The sequence below is a fragment of the Ixodes scapularis genome, unplaced genomic scaffold, assembly GCF_016920785.2.
Source record: "Ixodes scapularis isolate PalLabHiFi unplaced genomic scaffold, ASM1692078v2 PGA_scaffold8__174_contigs__length_109621045, whole genome shotgun sequence".
Taxonomy (NCBI): domain Eukaryota; kingdom Metazoa; phylum Arthropoda; class Arachnida; order Ixodida; family Ixodidae; genus Ixodes; species Ixodes scapularis.
The window spans coordinates 9,686,042-9,703,597 of NW_024609883.1; the positions used below are offsets into that span (position 1 = coordinate 9,686,042).

Sequence of the window (17,556 nt, forward strand, 5' to 3'; positions counted from 1 at the left end):
GTGAAATAAACAGAATAAGAGGAAACAAAAACTGAAGGTCAGTTATGGCGGCGTCCATGCACGGCTGCTGCAAAGCGTCTATAAGACACACCCCCTACTTTTTGCAAGTTTCTAAGTAAAAATTAGTATATAAGACGCACCGCCGAAAATTTTGGAAAAAAAAGCGCATCTTATACACCGGAAAATACGGTACCAGAAAACCGCCCATACCATTTGGTTTCATGGTTAAAAGCAACATGTGGTTATGCATAACTATATGACTTAAAGTTGAGATCACCTAGAACATGAGATGAAGTTATGCAGAAAAATAAGTGCAAGCTTAGTCTGCAAGTTAAAAGCCACCCCCAAACCAAGAACAAGCGAGCATCACACAACACAATACTAACAGAGACTACACACACAAAGTGTTACTGTGTATTACAGTGAAAAGAATGGAAAGGCCAGAAATAGTGGTCGTCATCCTTATACTACGATATAGACAAATTATGAAAGGTAGTTAGCAAATCTACACGTCAGAATATTACTGAGAGTTAATCATCACTGACAAGGTTTTTATGCCCTGCTCTGTTCACTAGTTAATTGATGTTTACAATAACATCAACTAGTACACACGCACTAAAAAGCAGAAAGCAAATCTAGAATAGTTCAGTGTAGAACCTCTCTTAGAATCGAGAAAGCAGGTGCATCACTCTCCTGCTAAGTCAGTTTAATTTGTGTCAGTTTTGAAGAAGCTTACATAAGATTAGTACTAAACAAAGATTTGACTAGAGATGTTTGCTTTCGTAACAGTTCCCATCTACGAATGTGTCTGGAGAGTGATCATGAGACCTTACCGGAAGGGTGTCGGGATTGGTACAATGACGAATACTGCCCCGACCTCTCTGCAAGGAAAGAGACGACAAAGTCGAATGAATACAATGTATAACAATTTAACAAAGATAGAAATACTGACGGACAAAAAGCTAGGGTGACAACGAGCTGGTGAAGGCTTAACATAATCTAAGACAAACCTCCGAGACTGGGGAAAAGACGAAGGAAGACGCAACACAGAGATATTAGGCTGACCCCAAGTGAGGATACTCTGATCAAATGACCTTTTTTATTTGCAGACGTAGTATCTTTTCATTCTGTTCTTTCAATTTAAACATTTCCTTCGATAAGACAAGCCAATAATTTTTCGAGAAAGCTGCAAGGTGTTTGAATTAGCCATTTCCACCATCCTCAGTGAATCATTCATTATATATGTGGCATGTTGTTTAATGACAACCACAAGCTTCAACCCAATACGAAATGTTTACTACTCTAAACCTACAAGCTTCGTTAAAGCAGAGAAGAGTTGTTTTGCCTGGCGTCTTTCGTTGCGTTCCTTTTCGTCGCCCCTTCTGCTCTGTTTCGGTGTCTTTCATTTCCTTTGTTTGTGCCCAACCAGCGATTTTGAATTTCCTTCGTTCGTGCCCAAACGGCTATCTTTGCTCGCACCGGGCTCGCCGGTCTTGCCGTTCGCTGGGGCAACTTCGTCCTCCTGTTTACTTTTTTACGCTGCGCCGCGCAACGAGAGATTTATCGCCATATCATTTCCGGTTTTCTTTTTCTTGCTTTCCCAAGCTCCAAGCCAGAGCTCAATTTACAACATGGCACACATTAAACCTAACACACTGGTTTCATCCAGTTCACTTTTTCATGAATGGCCAAAGATTTTAGGCTGTGCACTTTCCGGTTTTAACCGAAAAATAAACAGCTGCCGCTGACGAAAATACAAAATCGGTTAAAACCGAGAGACAACGGTGGTTGAATATCTTCACCATTATTAAAACCTAAAAACACTGGTCGTTAAATATTTCCGCCCTAGCAGCAGCTGCTTTCTTCGAAACTCTTCCCCCATAGAAGTTCATCAAACGTGTTATCGTGGGGCTTCTGGGGCTACGGGTTCGGTCTGATGTCTTCTGGCTTGGGTTTGCTAGGACATGTGTTCCACTTTCTTGGATAGGGGGCTGACAGATGTAGGTTTTGTTTACCTCGCAGTTGCAGTGTGCTGCGAAAATCCAGCCACTTCCCCAGAAAAATGCAGATTCTGTGTGTCTTTTCTCAAGTTCCGATAACAAAAACTGAACCAAGAAACAAGATGAAGCTGTGCATCTTTTTGGCTATTCTGAGATTAAAGTTAATACTGCGGCTACAAAGATAAAAACACCTTCAACATTTGACGTGACCATCGCACTCCTTCGAAATAATGAACCTCAATTACATTCCCTGTCAGCCCCCTATCTTTCTTTAAGGAGTAACGATCCTTGTAATTAAATTACTTTTTTGCTGTAATTGATTAAAAAATTAACTATTACAATTTTTCTCAATTTCTCTTCTTTTTTTTTTATTTTTCTTGTTGAGGGGGAGGGGGGGGGGGGGGTGATGTGCTGAAGTCACTCAACTCTAGGCAACGGTTATTTTCTTTTTCTTTTTTGAAACCACTAAGCACAGGACCTCGAGGATTAGTAGGCCAATTCACTATGCCTCGTATCCTGGGTACTTTTTTTTTTGTACACCGGAGACTATGTTAGGGTATGAAAAATGACCTTATCCAGGGTTGAATCGGGGAGGTGTTAGTGACCAAATTTAGTAATTTAATGTAATTAGTTAATTTTATTTAGAATTTTAATGTAAGGATTTAGGGAGATTCATTGGCATTACTTTAGGTGGGAATCTTTGGGTCAAAGTGATGAAGAAGAAATACAAAGTCTTAGTTGATTGTCAGCGGTGTGTATGTCTCTGTTTCTCCCTGTGTGTGTTTTGTCCCTATCATTCTAGCTGACCATTTACTAAATTATGTACCAACTAGCTCAACTTCAGCCTGTTATCCAGCCTCTTGTGAGTAACGTATTTAAACAGGGCTCTTTTTATTTATTTTTTTTTTCCACGAGAAAGACGTTTGGGTGTGTCGGCGTCACTCACTCAGCTCTAAGCAAAAATGGTCAAGGCTTTCTTTTTCTTTTCCGAAGAACTGAGTGTGAGACCCCAAGGATTATGCTACCATAATAAAAAAGTTTAATGAAAAGTAACATGGGAAATAATCGATTACTTTAGAGTAATTTTTTATTACTTTTTTTATGATGTAATTGTAGTTGTAATCGGTTACTTTTTAGAGTGAAGTAATTGTAATCGGTTACTTTTTTTTTCAGTAATGTGTACAAGTCTAAATATACACCAACTCTCCTACGTCACGCCGCGGTGGTGGCGCGCCGGACGCACTTCCGGTCTGGGGCGGTGGGCAGAAGTCGCCGTGCCAGACATGCATTCCTGTGTTCCTTTGGATGAAACGAGACAAAAAACCTGCCTTCTCGTCAAAATGCTGCGACGGGGGCTGTACCAAGAGAGTCTGGGAAGGGTTGAAGATCAGTTTTCATGTGTTTTTGCCCCCTCCGTTCGTCCGAGGACGTGGATAGTAGCTGTGAAAGGGGCAAACCAGACGCTGTCGAACTACGATTGCGTGTGAGGGCAACGCTTTGTGATCGCCAGATGTGTTTGCTTTGCTCCAACATGAACGAGAGAAAACCGCCAAGTTTTCCGGACCACCCACGGGTTCAGTGCGTCTTCAAATTCACACGGCCGCCTGATCGTTCGAACTTTCGTCGGCTCTTTCAAACTTGTCTGCTTTTTGTCGTCTGCTCGTTCCAACAAAAGCGGCCCGTCGACCAAACTTTGACCCGGTGATTGCAATAAGAAGTAATTGCAGGCCTCAAAAGACTTAAGTAGGCTCGGTGTAAACAGTAGATACAAGATGTTGATCATTGGTACCAGTGGCCATCACCGACTTGTTACGCTTGGTCTGTTCCCGCTTCCGATTTTCAGTATCGACGTCGATCATCGCCGTTACCTTCTACACTTTTGCAGCACGAGCGACATCCCGACCGAAAATAGCTAGAAGAATCTCATCATGGTTTTGGAGTCCATTCTGCGGGGTTCATGCGAATGAATCGCCGCACGTCAAATTATTTACGGAAAGTTTAGCGGCATAACGAGCCTTGATAATTTCGCTCAGGCGATTAAAGTGGTAAGAAATTGCTATGAGGACGTAGAATAGACAAGTCCAACGCGAAAAAGAGTATACAGACTCACACAGACGCCGACAACGTGACATTCGAATGGTTTGTTGACGCAGGACGCGGTGCTTCTTGCCCGCGCTCCATTGCGTATCCGTTCGAACTGTCGTCTGCTAGCTCTTTCTAACTTGGCTGCTTTTTGTCGTCAGCTCGTTAAACGACAGCGGCCCGTAAACCAAACGTTGACCCGGTAATTGCGATAAGAACTAAGTGCAGGCCTCAAAACACTTTTGAAGGTTGGCTGGGGTGAGTAGGCTAAGTGTAAACAGATACAGGAAGGTGTTGATCGTTGTTACCAGTGGCCATCACCGACTTGCAATGCCCGATTCTACTTGCTGTTTTCAGTATCGACGTCCACCATCGCAGCTACGGTCCACGCTTTTGCAGTCCGAGCGACGTCGCGACTGAAAATAGCAAGCAGAATCTCATCGTGGGAGTCAGGCTTTAGCCGTCGCCCATTCTGCGGCGTCCACGTGAAATGAATCGCCGCACGTCACATTATTCACGCAAAGTTTTACCTCGTTAGTTTTGCTGAAGCCGCTCAAGTAGTCGGACATTGTTAGGAGGACGTAGAATCAACAATTCCAACGCGAAAAAAGAGCACGGGGACTCCCACCGACGCCGACAACAACGCAATTCAATGGTTTGTTTATGGGCGACGGCGGGCTTCTTGCCCACCATCCACCGCGCATGCGCGGCGCCGGTGGCGTCCGCTAGGGGCGCTCTGGTTTGTTTGTAAACATGAGTTGGTGTATAGGTCACAGTTAATATGTGGATGCAATTGTGGTTTCTAATTGTCAGATTGCTGAAAATATTTTACAAAAAATAAGTTACTAAAAAGAACCTTCATAAAGTTGATCAAAACGTAAGCTATAATTTAGTTGTTTTTTTTCCATGGTTTCTTTTTTTAGTTATTTCAATCATGTATCTGTGATAGTTCATGCCTGGTTTTGATATACACTCAAGGAAGCAAACTTAATGTTTTGCTATTCAAATAAAAAAAAAATGAATAGGCGCTGACAGTTTATATTGAGCTTGGAAGACTATGAATGTATAAAACAGGGAGAGAGAGGACTCAGTGCACATGACTGGTCCTCTTTCAATTCACTCCAGTCACATTCATCCAAATGCAGCAACCCATTTTCTTGTCATATTGGTTTGTATGCCAATTTGCAGGAACTTAGAGGCCTTTGCTTAGTGTTAGCTACACTAAGATCAGTGTTGGGAAGTACCTTAACTACATTGGCACTTAAAGTACTACTTCAAGTAGGTTTAGAAAACTTGTCCTTGCTTGAAGTATGTTCTCTGAGTATGCAATAGAACTTTACTTATACTATTTTGTTTCTGGTACTTTCCAAGAAAAGTACAACTCCCAACTTCAAAGTAGATCCTCGAAATTTGATCTTGTTAAGTTTGTATCACAAAATGATGCTTTGCCAACTCCGAAGAAATACTGAGAGGGATATTCTGCTCTGACCAGAAACGTGAGCAGACGACATGTTGCTGATCTGGTCATCTGAGAGAGGTAATGGCGGCTATAAGACCGATACAAAGAAGTGCCTTGTAAGGTGATTATAGCCAGTGCGAGTAAAAAATACTACTGTGTGGCCACTCGGCTTTATCCAATATTCGCCGCCATTCAGAAAATCACTGATGCAGCCCCGATTACCCCTGGGGCAATGCATGCCATTAAAGGGCATAATGAAAGGTTGTGCTCAAAGCACTTGTAATTTACTTTAAAATACATTGTATTTATAATATTTTAATTTAAGTACATTGTGCCCAGTGTACTTACCACTTGAAGTAAATTATATCTCATTTACTTTGTACTTTACTTCAAGTACTTTTTAGGTGTGCTTTACCCAACTAGGATGTCCAAGTTTCTGCAATATACTAAGGTCCTTGTAAATACTTAATGTGCCCCCGCTATGCAACAAACCAAATGTATCACCAAGAAAAATATTTATGCAGATGCACTTTATACAGTAAATTGAGCAAATAATAGTTTGCTGAGTTATGAAATAGATTTTTCCTCTACTAAATAACTGTGCACATTTTCAGACGTAACATCCAATATTACCTGCATTTTTTTATTTCTATATTTCACTATTTCTTTAAGAAGAACATTTACATTTTTTTCTACCCAGGGAAAACTACTAGCCAGTCAAACACCATTTCATGTTATTTCAACCGGAAAACAAGCCCTATTTCTTGGACCATATTGGATCCCTTTGAACAGGAGTAGCGTCGTGAAAAGTGGTGTAAACAATTTACGCAGTTGTGTGCTTGCTGTTCTCACTCAATCGACACATTAAACCTCTGCCAATATCAAATATAATTAATGCTCCCCTCCCCAAATTAATCAAGTGCTTAAACCACAATTGCCCAAGCCAGAAGTGGGTATAAGTAGTTTCAAACAGCTACGTTCAATTTTTGAGATGAATGAAAGGAAAACTCTAACCAAAAATTGATACAGTGTCCGACGTTTCAAGGCCAGTTCGGTCCTTTGATCACGGATGTCCACCGGAAGGTTTACGTTTAATTTCTGAGATGCAGCATTTTTATTGCATCTTGACCAATTTTCCAGTGAAAATAGTGAGGCGTAATTTTAGCCAGAGCCATCATTCTAAACCTTATGTGTCATTTTCGGGTGTGCCACAGGGGTCCATACTAGGACCAATTTTATTCAATGTCTTTATAAATGATCTTGGTTCTTGTGTCCGCCATTCACATATTTTGCAATATGCTGACGACATCAAATTGTTTAGGCAGGTCTCATCCATCTATGACTGTGAAATGATACTGGAGGATGTTAATGCTGTGCATCATTGGTGTTGCCGCAATTTGTTAACACTAAATCCTAAAAAAACTGTAGTTATGTCCTTTTCTAAGAAACTGGAAATTGTAAGCTTTTGTTATTATCTTGAGAACCTACCTCTGCGTAGGGTTGAATGCACAAGAGATCTAGGAGTATATATTGATTCATCTTTGTCATTCAATGAACATGTTTCCAACATCACAAATGCTGCCTATCGGACGCTAGGTGTTATTTCGAGAATAACACGTGAATTCCCTTCGTCAGCTTGCATATTCATTTTGTATTTTTCATTAATACGTAGCAAGCTTGAGTTTAGTTCTGTTGTTTGGAATTGTATTGGTAATGCAAACCAAGCAAAAATCGAAAACGTGCAGAGACGTTTCTTCCGTATTGTATATGATCGCTATATTGGCCGCAGTGTTTATTATGAGTATAACAGGCTTTTACGACGATGTGATTGTACCACACTAAGCTCGAGAAGACTTGAGCGCGATCTAGTTTTTTTGTATAAATGCGTTCATGGTTGCATTGACTGTTCGACCCTTACATCAGCTATTAGCATATATGTACCGCGAGTGCTTTTGAGGGTTAATCCCACTTTCTCAGTTCAAAAAATCAACCTCTCCAGTCCCATGAACCGCATCCAACATTTTTATAACAGGTTCAGTACAACCAGCATCGACATCGACATTTTCAACTCAAGTGTTCAAGCGTTTTGGTGTTCTCTGGCTGATATTTAACTGTTACCTATTTCCTGTTCCCCCATAATAGATATTAGCTGTTGCATGTGCTGTTGATTTCTTATGTGTGTTTCTTTTGACTCTGTGCATCATTACATAGGCTACTCGCCGTTCATGAGCACGAAAAATAAATGAATGAATGAATGAATGAATTACTAGACTAGTCTTAAATATAGGAGGACTATGTTTAGACTCAACAATCAAAATGGCCAACATTGCAAGTGCCAACTATCGAAATCTCCATTGCACTTGCTGTCCTTAAGAGAAGGTGACACTCCTTCCTTGTCACCATAGCGCAGAAGATTGGAAGCCTTCAGCAGAGTGTGTTTGGCAATCCTCTGCCTTGGTATCGTGACAGCCTTCCTCTGGCTCTCAAGCCGAGTTGCACAGAAACATGCCCCTCGATTTCTCACACAAATCAGGAAAGAAACAAGAAAGATAATGTGCACCCCATGTTCACTACACTTCAAACTTGTATTCTGAAGCTTTAGACAGGCAAAGGTAAAGGAATCACGTCATGATGCCTTCACGTAAATAAGAATATATAAGCAAACAAAACTTCAATCTTACAGTTAAAGTCAAGAGACACAGCATGCAGACAAAGAATGCATATATTTATGTTCCGATTATTAACTATCATTACTAGTTGTAATTAATTAGCACAACTTACTAAATTTTACTTTATGGAATGGGATTTCAGTCTCGCGAAATTGAGCGGCTGAGCCGTGGCGTTTTTTCGGAATGGCTCATCTCACAGAGGCTTGCCTAACACCATTCTGTGTTGGCAACATGCATGCCCAAAGCACAGGTGAGACACTCGAGACACCCAATCTGTGGCACTAACCCCAGTTACCCTTAATTAACCGTCCAGGGAACACGAACGTGAGGAAACACAATGCGGAAAACACGCTCGCTCCCGAGCGAACCGGAATCCGCCCATGCCACACACCACGACGGGGCACCAGGCCTAAACTGAAATGACCCTGAGGCCAGAGCGCGTCCCTCCTAAGGTCACGTCCGCCGTCGCCTACTCATCAAACCCGGCCGCCTGCCCCCGTTACAAAACTTTCTAAAGGAGGCGGGGAGGGTGACCTGGGTTCCAGCGGACACTTATCTCATCTCTGCCTGCCCAAGGAAACTCTAGACCTTCGCAAGACGGCCCCAAGACAGCGGCGGCGACGTGAAGATCGGCGCTCCCACGGCTAGAGACCACGTGGCAGCCGGGAGGAGCAACTGGAGAGTTGGCATCTCGAGTCTCCCTCGCCCTCGTCTGCTATCAAACCACTTGCAGAAGTGTCGGCCCCCACAGGAAACGTCATTTGATCCAATTAGAGCAGGCATGTGCCCCTTCATCAGGGACGATCGCTCCCCTCCTCACCCCTAATACGACATCGGAGACAACGGCGATGGAGGGGCGCTCATTGCGGAGGGACGCATTAAAAGGGTTGACTGCACCAAGGTGCACGAAGCGCGTGGCGCCGTTTCTGTGGAAGTTGAGAACTAGCTGGCATTTTGATCGCTGCACGGGTGGCCATCTATGCTACCTGTTGATATGCGTCTTCATAATTTACCTCCTATTTTCGACACGTTTGAAAAATGTTTCCGAGTTGTTTGTGTTGTCTTGACCTCACTGGCATAATTTGCCAATAAATATATATATGAAAGCACACTCAAACCAGGTGTGGCCAAATTGTGGTTTGCGAGCCGCACATGGCACTTCACGGGTCCAAGTTCAACTCGCAGCTCCCTGGTAAGCCTACCCCCACTCCCTTTCTCGAGATCGGAAGAAAATGGAAATGGAATAAAAGGCAGCCTGCATGTTTTGGTAGCCTCGTGCAACCGTACATACTACATCGGACAAGTTGCTTATTTCATAAACGGGGACGCATAATTAAAAACATATTGAGCAATCACAATACAAATTGGGACGAAATAATTTTTAAAAAAACTGCCACGTCCCCTTTACTGCAGCTCTTCCCTACTGGCCCTTTTTATGACTGCACATGTCCGTCTGGCCACCCCGACATACGCCACTCCAATATTTACAAAATCACTGCCCAGCATGCGTGTGTTTGTCACCTACAAAAACAAGCAGAGCGTGCACCATATGTATCAATGCAGAAAATGGCTAAAGCCAGAAGCCCATTTCTAGAATGGTCTGCAAGATATATAAAAAAATTTGCTTTCCACACAAACTGCTTCCAACAGGGTGCCTTCTCAATAACCATGACAGTGATGAGCGATAACTCCTTTTATTGTTGAGCTATATTAATGCTAAAATGTTAGATATAAAAGGTAGGGGGCTTCTACTCTTCATATATATACTAAGCAAATTTAATGGAAGTCAAACCCTGAATCTGCTATACTAACTACAGGGTGAAACAAGGAGACGCCAGGCTTTTTAAATCGACCGGAAAATTCGGTTTCTTAACCTATCGCGCTATGACTTTGTGCAGCGTTGCCCACAGATGGTGCATTTTTTTTGTAAAATTTGCGAAGAGCGAACTTACCTGAGGGAAAAGTAAAGGAAGAAAAAGGCTTAGCTCCTATGGAAATGCAGTGACTCCACCGGTCTGCAAACAACACGGCGCCGTTTCGCACGGGAGACAAGAGATGGCGCAACAAACGCCGCCAACGAACGAGCATACGGCGCCGAGAGCAGGCCTTTTTAGCAGACAATCTTTTCAACTCAAAAGCAGCGCGCGTTCCGCAGGCGGCGACAGTCGCAGAAACAAAAAAGACAGGCGCGGTAACAGCAAGGAACTGCAGTTCCTTGTCTGCAAAAGGGCCGGCTCTCGGCATCGTCTGCTCGTTCGTTGGCGGCAGTTGGCGTCGCGACCGCTTGCGCCATCTCTTGTCTCCCAAGCGAAACGGCACCGTGTTGTTTGCAGACCGGTGGCGTCGCTGCGTTTCCATAGGAGCTAAGCCTTTTTCTTCCTTTACTTTTTCTTCAGGTAAGTTCGCTCTTTGCAAATTTTACAAAAAAAAAAAATGCACCATCTGTGGTCAACGCTGCACAAAGTCGTAGCGTGATAGGTTAAGAAACCGAATTTTCCGGTCGATTTAAAGAGCCTGGCGTCTCCTTGTTTCACCCTGTAGTTTGTGTTCTAAAATGTATTTTCCGTCAGCGAGATTCTTTCAATCTGGGTTACAGCTTCCCTGCTGGAATAAGGTTCTGATGTTCATGGGCAACAATATATACAAGGTGTTTTTTAAATCATGAGCCAAATCACCCCTGCGAAAACTATGCATTGCACAGAAAAAAGGTTGATGCCATAGCAATCTGTTTCAAAGGGCCCATTAGGGAAAATTATTAGTGTTCAGCATAATTATACAGTTAATTACTTTGCAGTATTTAAATTTTTAGTTATTAACATTTAGGCATGGTTTTACTTAGAAACTTGCAGGGCATTATCGAATGTCGTAACAGCATTTTACGACGACACTCCAATAAAATGCCCAATTGGGGCATGTTTCTAGGTTTCAGTTTCTTATCAGAGTGCATCTCCGCGCAAGCAAATCCCGCTCCCCGTGGCCAAAACACGCAACGTACCTGCGCCGCCCCGCATTGTACGTAGAAGATAAGAAAACCTCCGAACTGCCAGATGAGCTTTGCTTTCTTTATGTCAGTGCCACTGTGAAAGACAATGAAGACGCATCTTTACGTGCGATGCGTGGGAGTGCACGCACGTTGCGCATTTGGGCCTTGGGGGCGTGCTTTCGCTGGCACGGAGACGCACTCCGATATAAAAATTAAACCTAGAAACGCGTCCAAATTAAGCAATATTTTCATGATTCGCATCAAGTGTCTGATTGAAATTTTATTTTTAAGGTTAATAATTAACAACTTAAGAACTAAAAAGTAATTATTTAATTAAACTGAACGCTAATCATTTTTCTTAATGGGCCCTTTGGCACAGACCACTACAGCATCAACCTTTTTTCTGTATAGTGCATAGTTTTTGCAGAAGTGATTTGGCCAGTGTTTCCAAAAACGCTCCGTATATATCAAATATAATTATTTCAATTGTCCATTCAGGTTTTATTTATTAGTCACTCAAAGCTTCTATGTTGACTAATTATTCATGCACCATATTAATGTACTGGGAAAGTCATCTGTTTGTATTGCATTCATTGAGTCTTGGTAGTTACATCATATAGTAGTAAGATGAGCCAAACAAATTCTTTATTGCTTGTTACCCCCTCACAATCTTAAAGGGTAACTCTACTCAAAAGAAATGCTATCAGCGGGAAGCAATAAACAAAATGTATCAAAACAAGGCCCCCATCAAAATGGGGACTAAAAGTACTGCAATCGGCTCTACCTACAGCAGATTGTCAGCAAATCAGCTGCTGTGCAAGCAACACTGGGAAAAGTTTTCGTCATTTATGCGCAGCCTGTGCTCTTCAGCCGCCATACGAGTTGGTGACTGGAGCTTCTCGGGGACTGTGCAGACGCAGAGAAATTGAGCACCCACGGCACGTGCAAACGTTTCACCGATGCTGTTACTGTAGCTGATTACAGCCGTTATCGCCGCTCCCGAGCCCATAGTTTCGGTTTTGCCGCAACTCTCCGGGACTAAAGTTTGAGACTAGCTTTCTAAGGAGTTACACCAGTCGTAACAAAACACACAAAAAAAAAAAAACTAAGCAGAGTTGTGCTTTAAGATATCAGGCATAATGGCATTTTTACCAGGGACACTTTAATTCCAGTAACCAGTTTTTCAACTTCATCACCTAAACATTCAGGCAAATCTTAGAGCTGACTGCAACATTTTACAAATAAATAAAAACTATAAAATACCATTTCCTTCAGACATTCCTGAAAAAATTTGTGATACTTGTTGCATCCTTTGAATATTTACAAAAACTTATGTCAAAGGTGACTGACATTCTTTTGAAGTGTTTCTGAAAAATATGACTTTTATATTGTGCTAGCTGCTGTAACCCATGGGAGATAAATAAATTAAAGGGCCCCTGAAAAAAAAAAAAATTATTTTTTAAACAATCTGGTTGGGACACGCGTGTCAAAAAATGAATTTTATGCAAAAAAATTAATAAAATATTTTAAGGCAACATTGACGGTGCGAGACGCGATTTAGTCGGTAGTCACTTCCTTTCCACTTGTTTCCTCTCTCGGCATTCCGGGCACCCGGAGAAGAGGTAGATGGCCTCCGCCTTCACGTTGAGGGGGAAAGGGCGAATGACCATCTCGTTGAGCGAATGACCATTCCGTGACGTCATGGACTTTGGGCGCAGAATTTAAAATAAGCTCGCGCCATCAGCATTGCTCTAAAATTACTTAATTTTTTTCGCGTAAAATTAATTTTTTAACCCACGTGTCCCAACTTGATTGTATAAAAAAACATTTAATTTTTTTTTTATTTTCGGGGGCCCTTTAATAGTCTGAAATTCTGACAAAGTGTGACAAAGTGTCACAATTAATACTGAGTGAAAATTAGTCCTTGCAGTTGGAGCTTAGCTTGTTCATAAATCATAAGCATTTGAGACCTCCTTCCATGATAAATTTTTCACATTTATTCTAATTCACAAATTTTAAGTCGCCAAAAAATGTAAGTTACTTGGAGTAATGCAGCAAATTCTTATCGAAGGTAATTACCTATAAGCAAAGTTAAGAACAATCATTTTTATCACAATATATATATATATTACAAATACTTTTTACCAAAGATTTATTAAATATACAAATTATTTTACAAATATTTTTTACCAAATATCAATTAATTCCAAATACAAATAATTTTATATCTAATGATTACCACGGGTCTATATTTTTACCAAAAAGGAACAAGCTTTGTACAGACTTTTTTATATTCAGGAGATTTTGAAAAGATATTGTTCCAAATTAGAGTTGTTAAAAATAATTTAGTGGTACACCGTAGATTAAAATTTATTTTTATCAAAGATGATTAACCTTTACTAGAGCTGTAACAATAAACTTTTTAATATGATTATTGAAATATAACACAAAATGTATACTAAAGATAACTAAACTTACCAGAAGTAATAGAAAATAATACTTTTTTATAATGTAATATTCTTCAGGTAGCAAAGATAATCCTTGAAACATTACTGTGTTCCCAAAACTTCTTGCAAAATCATTTCCCAAACCCTGAGCAGAATGTTTAATTAAGATGACCACACTTTTCATAAGTTGTTGGAAATAGTGAATTCTGTAGTATTCTCTAAGTACAAAAATTAAACCCAGGTAATCATGCTTTTCAGAAACCATTGAAAAAATTATTATATTTTTTTAAATACTGAAGGGAATGTTTAAAAAAGATAATTGGCACTTCTGAGGACTCCTCACATATAGTGAACTTTCGCTACTCTAAGCACTGAAGATAACCTGACAAATTATTGCACTTCACAAAGCTGTCGTAAATGTTGTTTTTTTTTCCTATACCTTGCAGGGAATGTTTATTGATGATGATCATCCTCTTCAGGTGTTGTCGCATATCATTCATTTTATTCTTTAAATGCTAAAGATGCTTGCACCTCTTAGGACCGATAATCAAAATATTGCTTCAAACTATCCAATGATGAAGAGAGTTTTTAACATATGTGAAACATTGGGCTTCCTACCTTTCTCAGAAGCTTTGGAACATAATTTTCTATCAAAGATAATTGCTCTTCTCAGGAATTGCATAAATATGGTTATTCTACTCTCTGATGACTGAAGATAATGTTTATCACAAAGTGCCGTTCTCAGCAACTGCTTACACAACCAATTGTTATTGTACCATCCTAAATCATTAAAAGTGTTGTAAACTGTAGAATGAATGAATGATTTTCCAACGTGCATTTTCATTTTACCTCGTGAGTTGGTATGTAAATATACTAATCCTTTTCCTTTTTTTAAAGTTGAAGCTTACATTAACTGCAACTTGCATGCCTATACGGGTACTTGTGGAATTTTCAAAGCCTTCAACAAGCAACAGCAGTATGTTCCACTCACGTGCCCATGATGCAATGAAGAACAAGGAGAGCACGGCACAGAGCCGCACATGCTCTTTCGACGTTGATGCCGTCAACCGCGAGAGCCTATGGAGATTCATCCTTCAGATTCTCTGCAAAACAATGGAAAGACAACACTAAAAATCAAACAATATGAGACATCCAAATTAATCATAATCTGCATTGACAGTGTGCAGAACTGCCCCTTCCAAAAATGTTTTTTCTGGAAAAAGAAGCTTTAACATCTGCCACCAGCTGCCAACTAACACAACTGTGGGTCACCCCTGAATTTTAGAATAATTGCTGGCACGAACAGGCCCTCATGTTTTTCAGTAAATGTTTAGAGAATTAGATTGATGGTTCAAAATATTTGGGTTTTGTGCATGTTCAATAGCAGAAAGAAATTGATGCCAACTTTTTGCTGAGGCATCTTTACAACATTTTGCACAATTCTGCATAAAGAAATGATAAAGACATTTCCTGTAGTAGCCTTTCAGAGCTCAGTGACTGATAAAGAAACAATGTTTTGTGTACCAATGACTTTAGCCATTTAAAAGAATATAAAAAGAAATGAATGAAAGAATGAATGAAATAGTTATTAGCATTATTTCATCTTTGTAGAAGACAGTGGAGGAATTGACTGTTAACATCAGACTGTTTCCAACATTGTCTGCCATCATGGAGAGTAGACAGAAATTGGGCGAGTGTTTTTTTGTTGTTTTTTTTGAGCTGTGAAATCTTTTATTTTTCTCTAATTCCCATGTTCCTAACTCCCTCAGAAAAAAACCCCGAGTCATTAGAAAATATGGTTAAAGCCTAAGACATATCGTGTACCCCTCCCCCTTTTTCCACGTTTTAATGCAGGCCTCAAGTTGGCATCCAGCTTGATAAAGGTATGTTTCTGATGTAGGAATGTAAACTACAGTCTGAAATAAAAAGCACAACAATTTGCATCAGAAAGAAAGAAAAAGAAGAAGAGAAACAAGATGTTGTTATATGTTATTTAAAAAAAGATTTAATCCCTTCAGCCTAAAATATTTAGCGATGAAGCATTTAATACTTTGTGTATTTTTCTCTCATTACCATATCGTGACATTTGCTGGCAATATATTGAAGCAAATGTTTCTTAATTTGTTTTCTTAGAGTTATGCCATTTATTTAACTGCACAAAAATAAGTTCAAGAAGATTGCACACAAAATGTCAGTTTGTTTTAAACATTTTCAGCCCTGTTTGTATCTGATTGCTAGTACACACACAATATCGACTTGTTTTCTCTCTAATAGCATTAATTGAGTTGAGAAAGTTGTATGGTTCATTGCCCCCTTCCTGCGAATGTTACTCCCGAAGTAATCCACGTAGAGTTTTACTACGTCATTCCTAGGGCTGTGGGGGGGACTAGGGCAGTAAAGTGGCCGCGATAACGGGGTTACCCTCGCCCACCCCTTTAAAAGCCTCTTTCCCAGCGGCCAGAGTGTGTGAAAGAAGCCTTCTTCAAGGCTACACTGCCGTCCCCCCTTCACGTGTTGGGTTACTCTCCGGTCGTAACCGAAGCCCCGTCCAAAAAGTGGAGAGGGGGATTCGCGAAAAAGAGGCTCTTCTTTGTTATCTTTTTTTTTCCCCTAACCGAGACGATAGATAACGACCTAGCCGCGGAGGAGTTTCTGTGTCCCACACGTTACGCCACCGTGCGCACGCTTGAATTACTGAACCACGAAAAGATTAGTAATTTCTGGAGACGGAATTTCGCGCACATTGAACCCCCAAGATATCTGGAGAGCGCAATCGGCTCCACCCTTCGAGGGCATTTGGGAAAAGGCGACCCGAACCCGATAAAGCATCTCTTTTATCTCGACAAGGAGTTTCTTGGAGAAGTGCTCCACTGTTCAATGATCCCGCGGAGAAGGGGCGAGCGATGATCCAAGATGAACACGGACGGAGGAGCTGTTCCATCCGAATCAACTGGCCTCAATTTCGATGCACAAGCAATCGGACGGGCCACGAGACGGTCGCGCCCTTTATGTGTGGAGGCGAGTCTGTCCATATATAGGACGAGACTTGCACGGAGTGGGCGGATGGGAAAACAGCGCTTCGTGGGGAGGAGGGGGGGAGCACGAAACAGCCGGACTTTGAATCGTGCGGTTCGGACGAGAAACGGACCGAAACGCGACGGTTTAGGGACGCATCTTCGCTGGCAGGGCCCCAAAAAGCCGCCGGTAGGGATCCGGATCGCAACGCGAGCGGTCCAAACACCGAAAAGAAGGGAAGGAGGCGATGGGGGTGCGGGGTCCGTCGGTTCCCATCCCAGAAACGTTCGAACAAGAAAGGAAGGGAGAACACATGTTTTCGTTGACGCACGTTCGCTGGGAGCACGGAGCTGTCAGCGCGGAAGAGAGTGTTTCGAGGGCGACTCACCGCTGCGGGCATCGGGGCACGGGGTAGTCGTTGTTCTGAGCGAGACGAAACTTTGACGTTCCCGCTACAAAAGAAGTTTAGCGCCCCCGCCGGCGAGTCGAAGTCGATCGGCGCCGCTGCTGGCTGGTGCAGTGGAGAGAGGAGCGCTCGCCGACTGACTTGGGCGGGCTCGCTTTTTGCTTGTACGGGAGTGCCGTTAGGCGCCGCGAGGTCTGCGCTGCGAGTCTGCGCCACTTTCTCGCTGCTCTGCCGACGGCGGGACACGGAGGGCACAACTTAGAGGAAACCCATGAAGCTATGACGTCACTTGATAGCGTTAGTCGAGGCGCCTCTGGTGGGACAGTAAAGCATATTTACTGCGAGGTGTTGAGGCCGTTCAGGCTTCCACATAAATAAAATCGCTGTTTTACCTGCGCTTGAAACCTCCCATTAAAGTGAAGTACTATTAGAACCGTAAGTGTATTTTATTTAGTTATCTTATGCCGAGGAAAAATGTAGTGACAGTAGCTAGCA

The 17,556-nt window shown here is 41.8% G+C and overlaps 1 protein-coding gene across 1 annotated transcript in view; it reads right to left on the reverse strand.

Moving 5' to 3' along the window:
• LOC8041283 (laminin subunit beta-1) overlaps nt 1–17,295 on the reverse strand; it is a 97,985-nt gene extending 80,690 nt beyond the window's left edge. The window contains exons 1-3 of the mRNA XM_029993932.4: nt 17,044–17,295; nt 14,632–14,743; nt 834–881 (exon numbers count right to left, since the gene is read on the reverse strand). Of these exons, the coding sequence (XP_029849792.2) occupies nt 834–881; nt 14,632–14,731 (148 nt within the window). The 5' untranslated portion in view covers nt 14,732–14,743; nt 17,044–17,295. The remainder of the gene's footprint in view (nt 1–833; nt 882–14,631; nt 14,744–17,043) is intronic.
• Nucleotides 17,296–17,556: the final 261 nt, after the last annotated feature.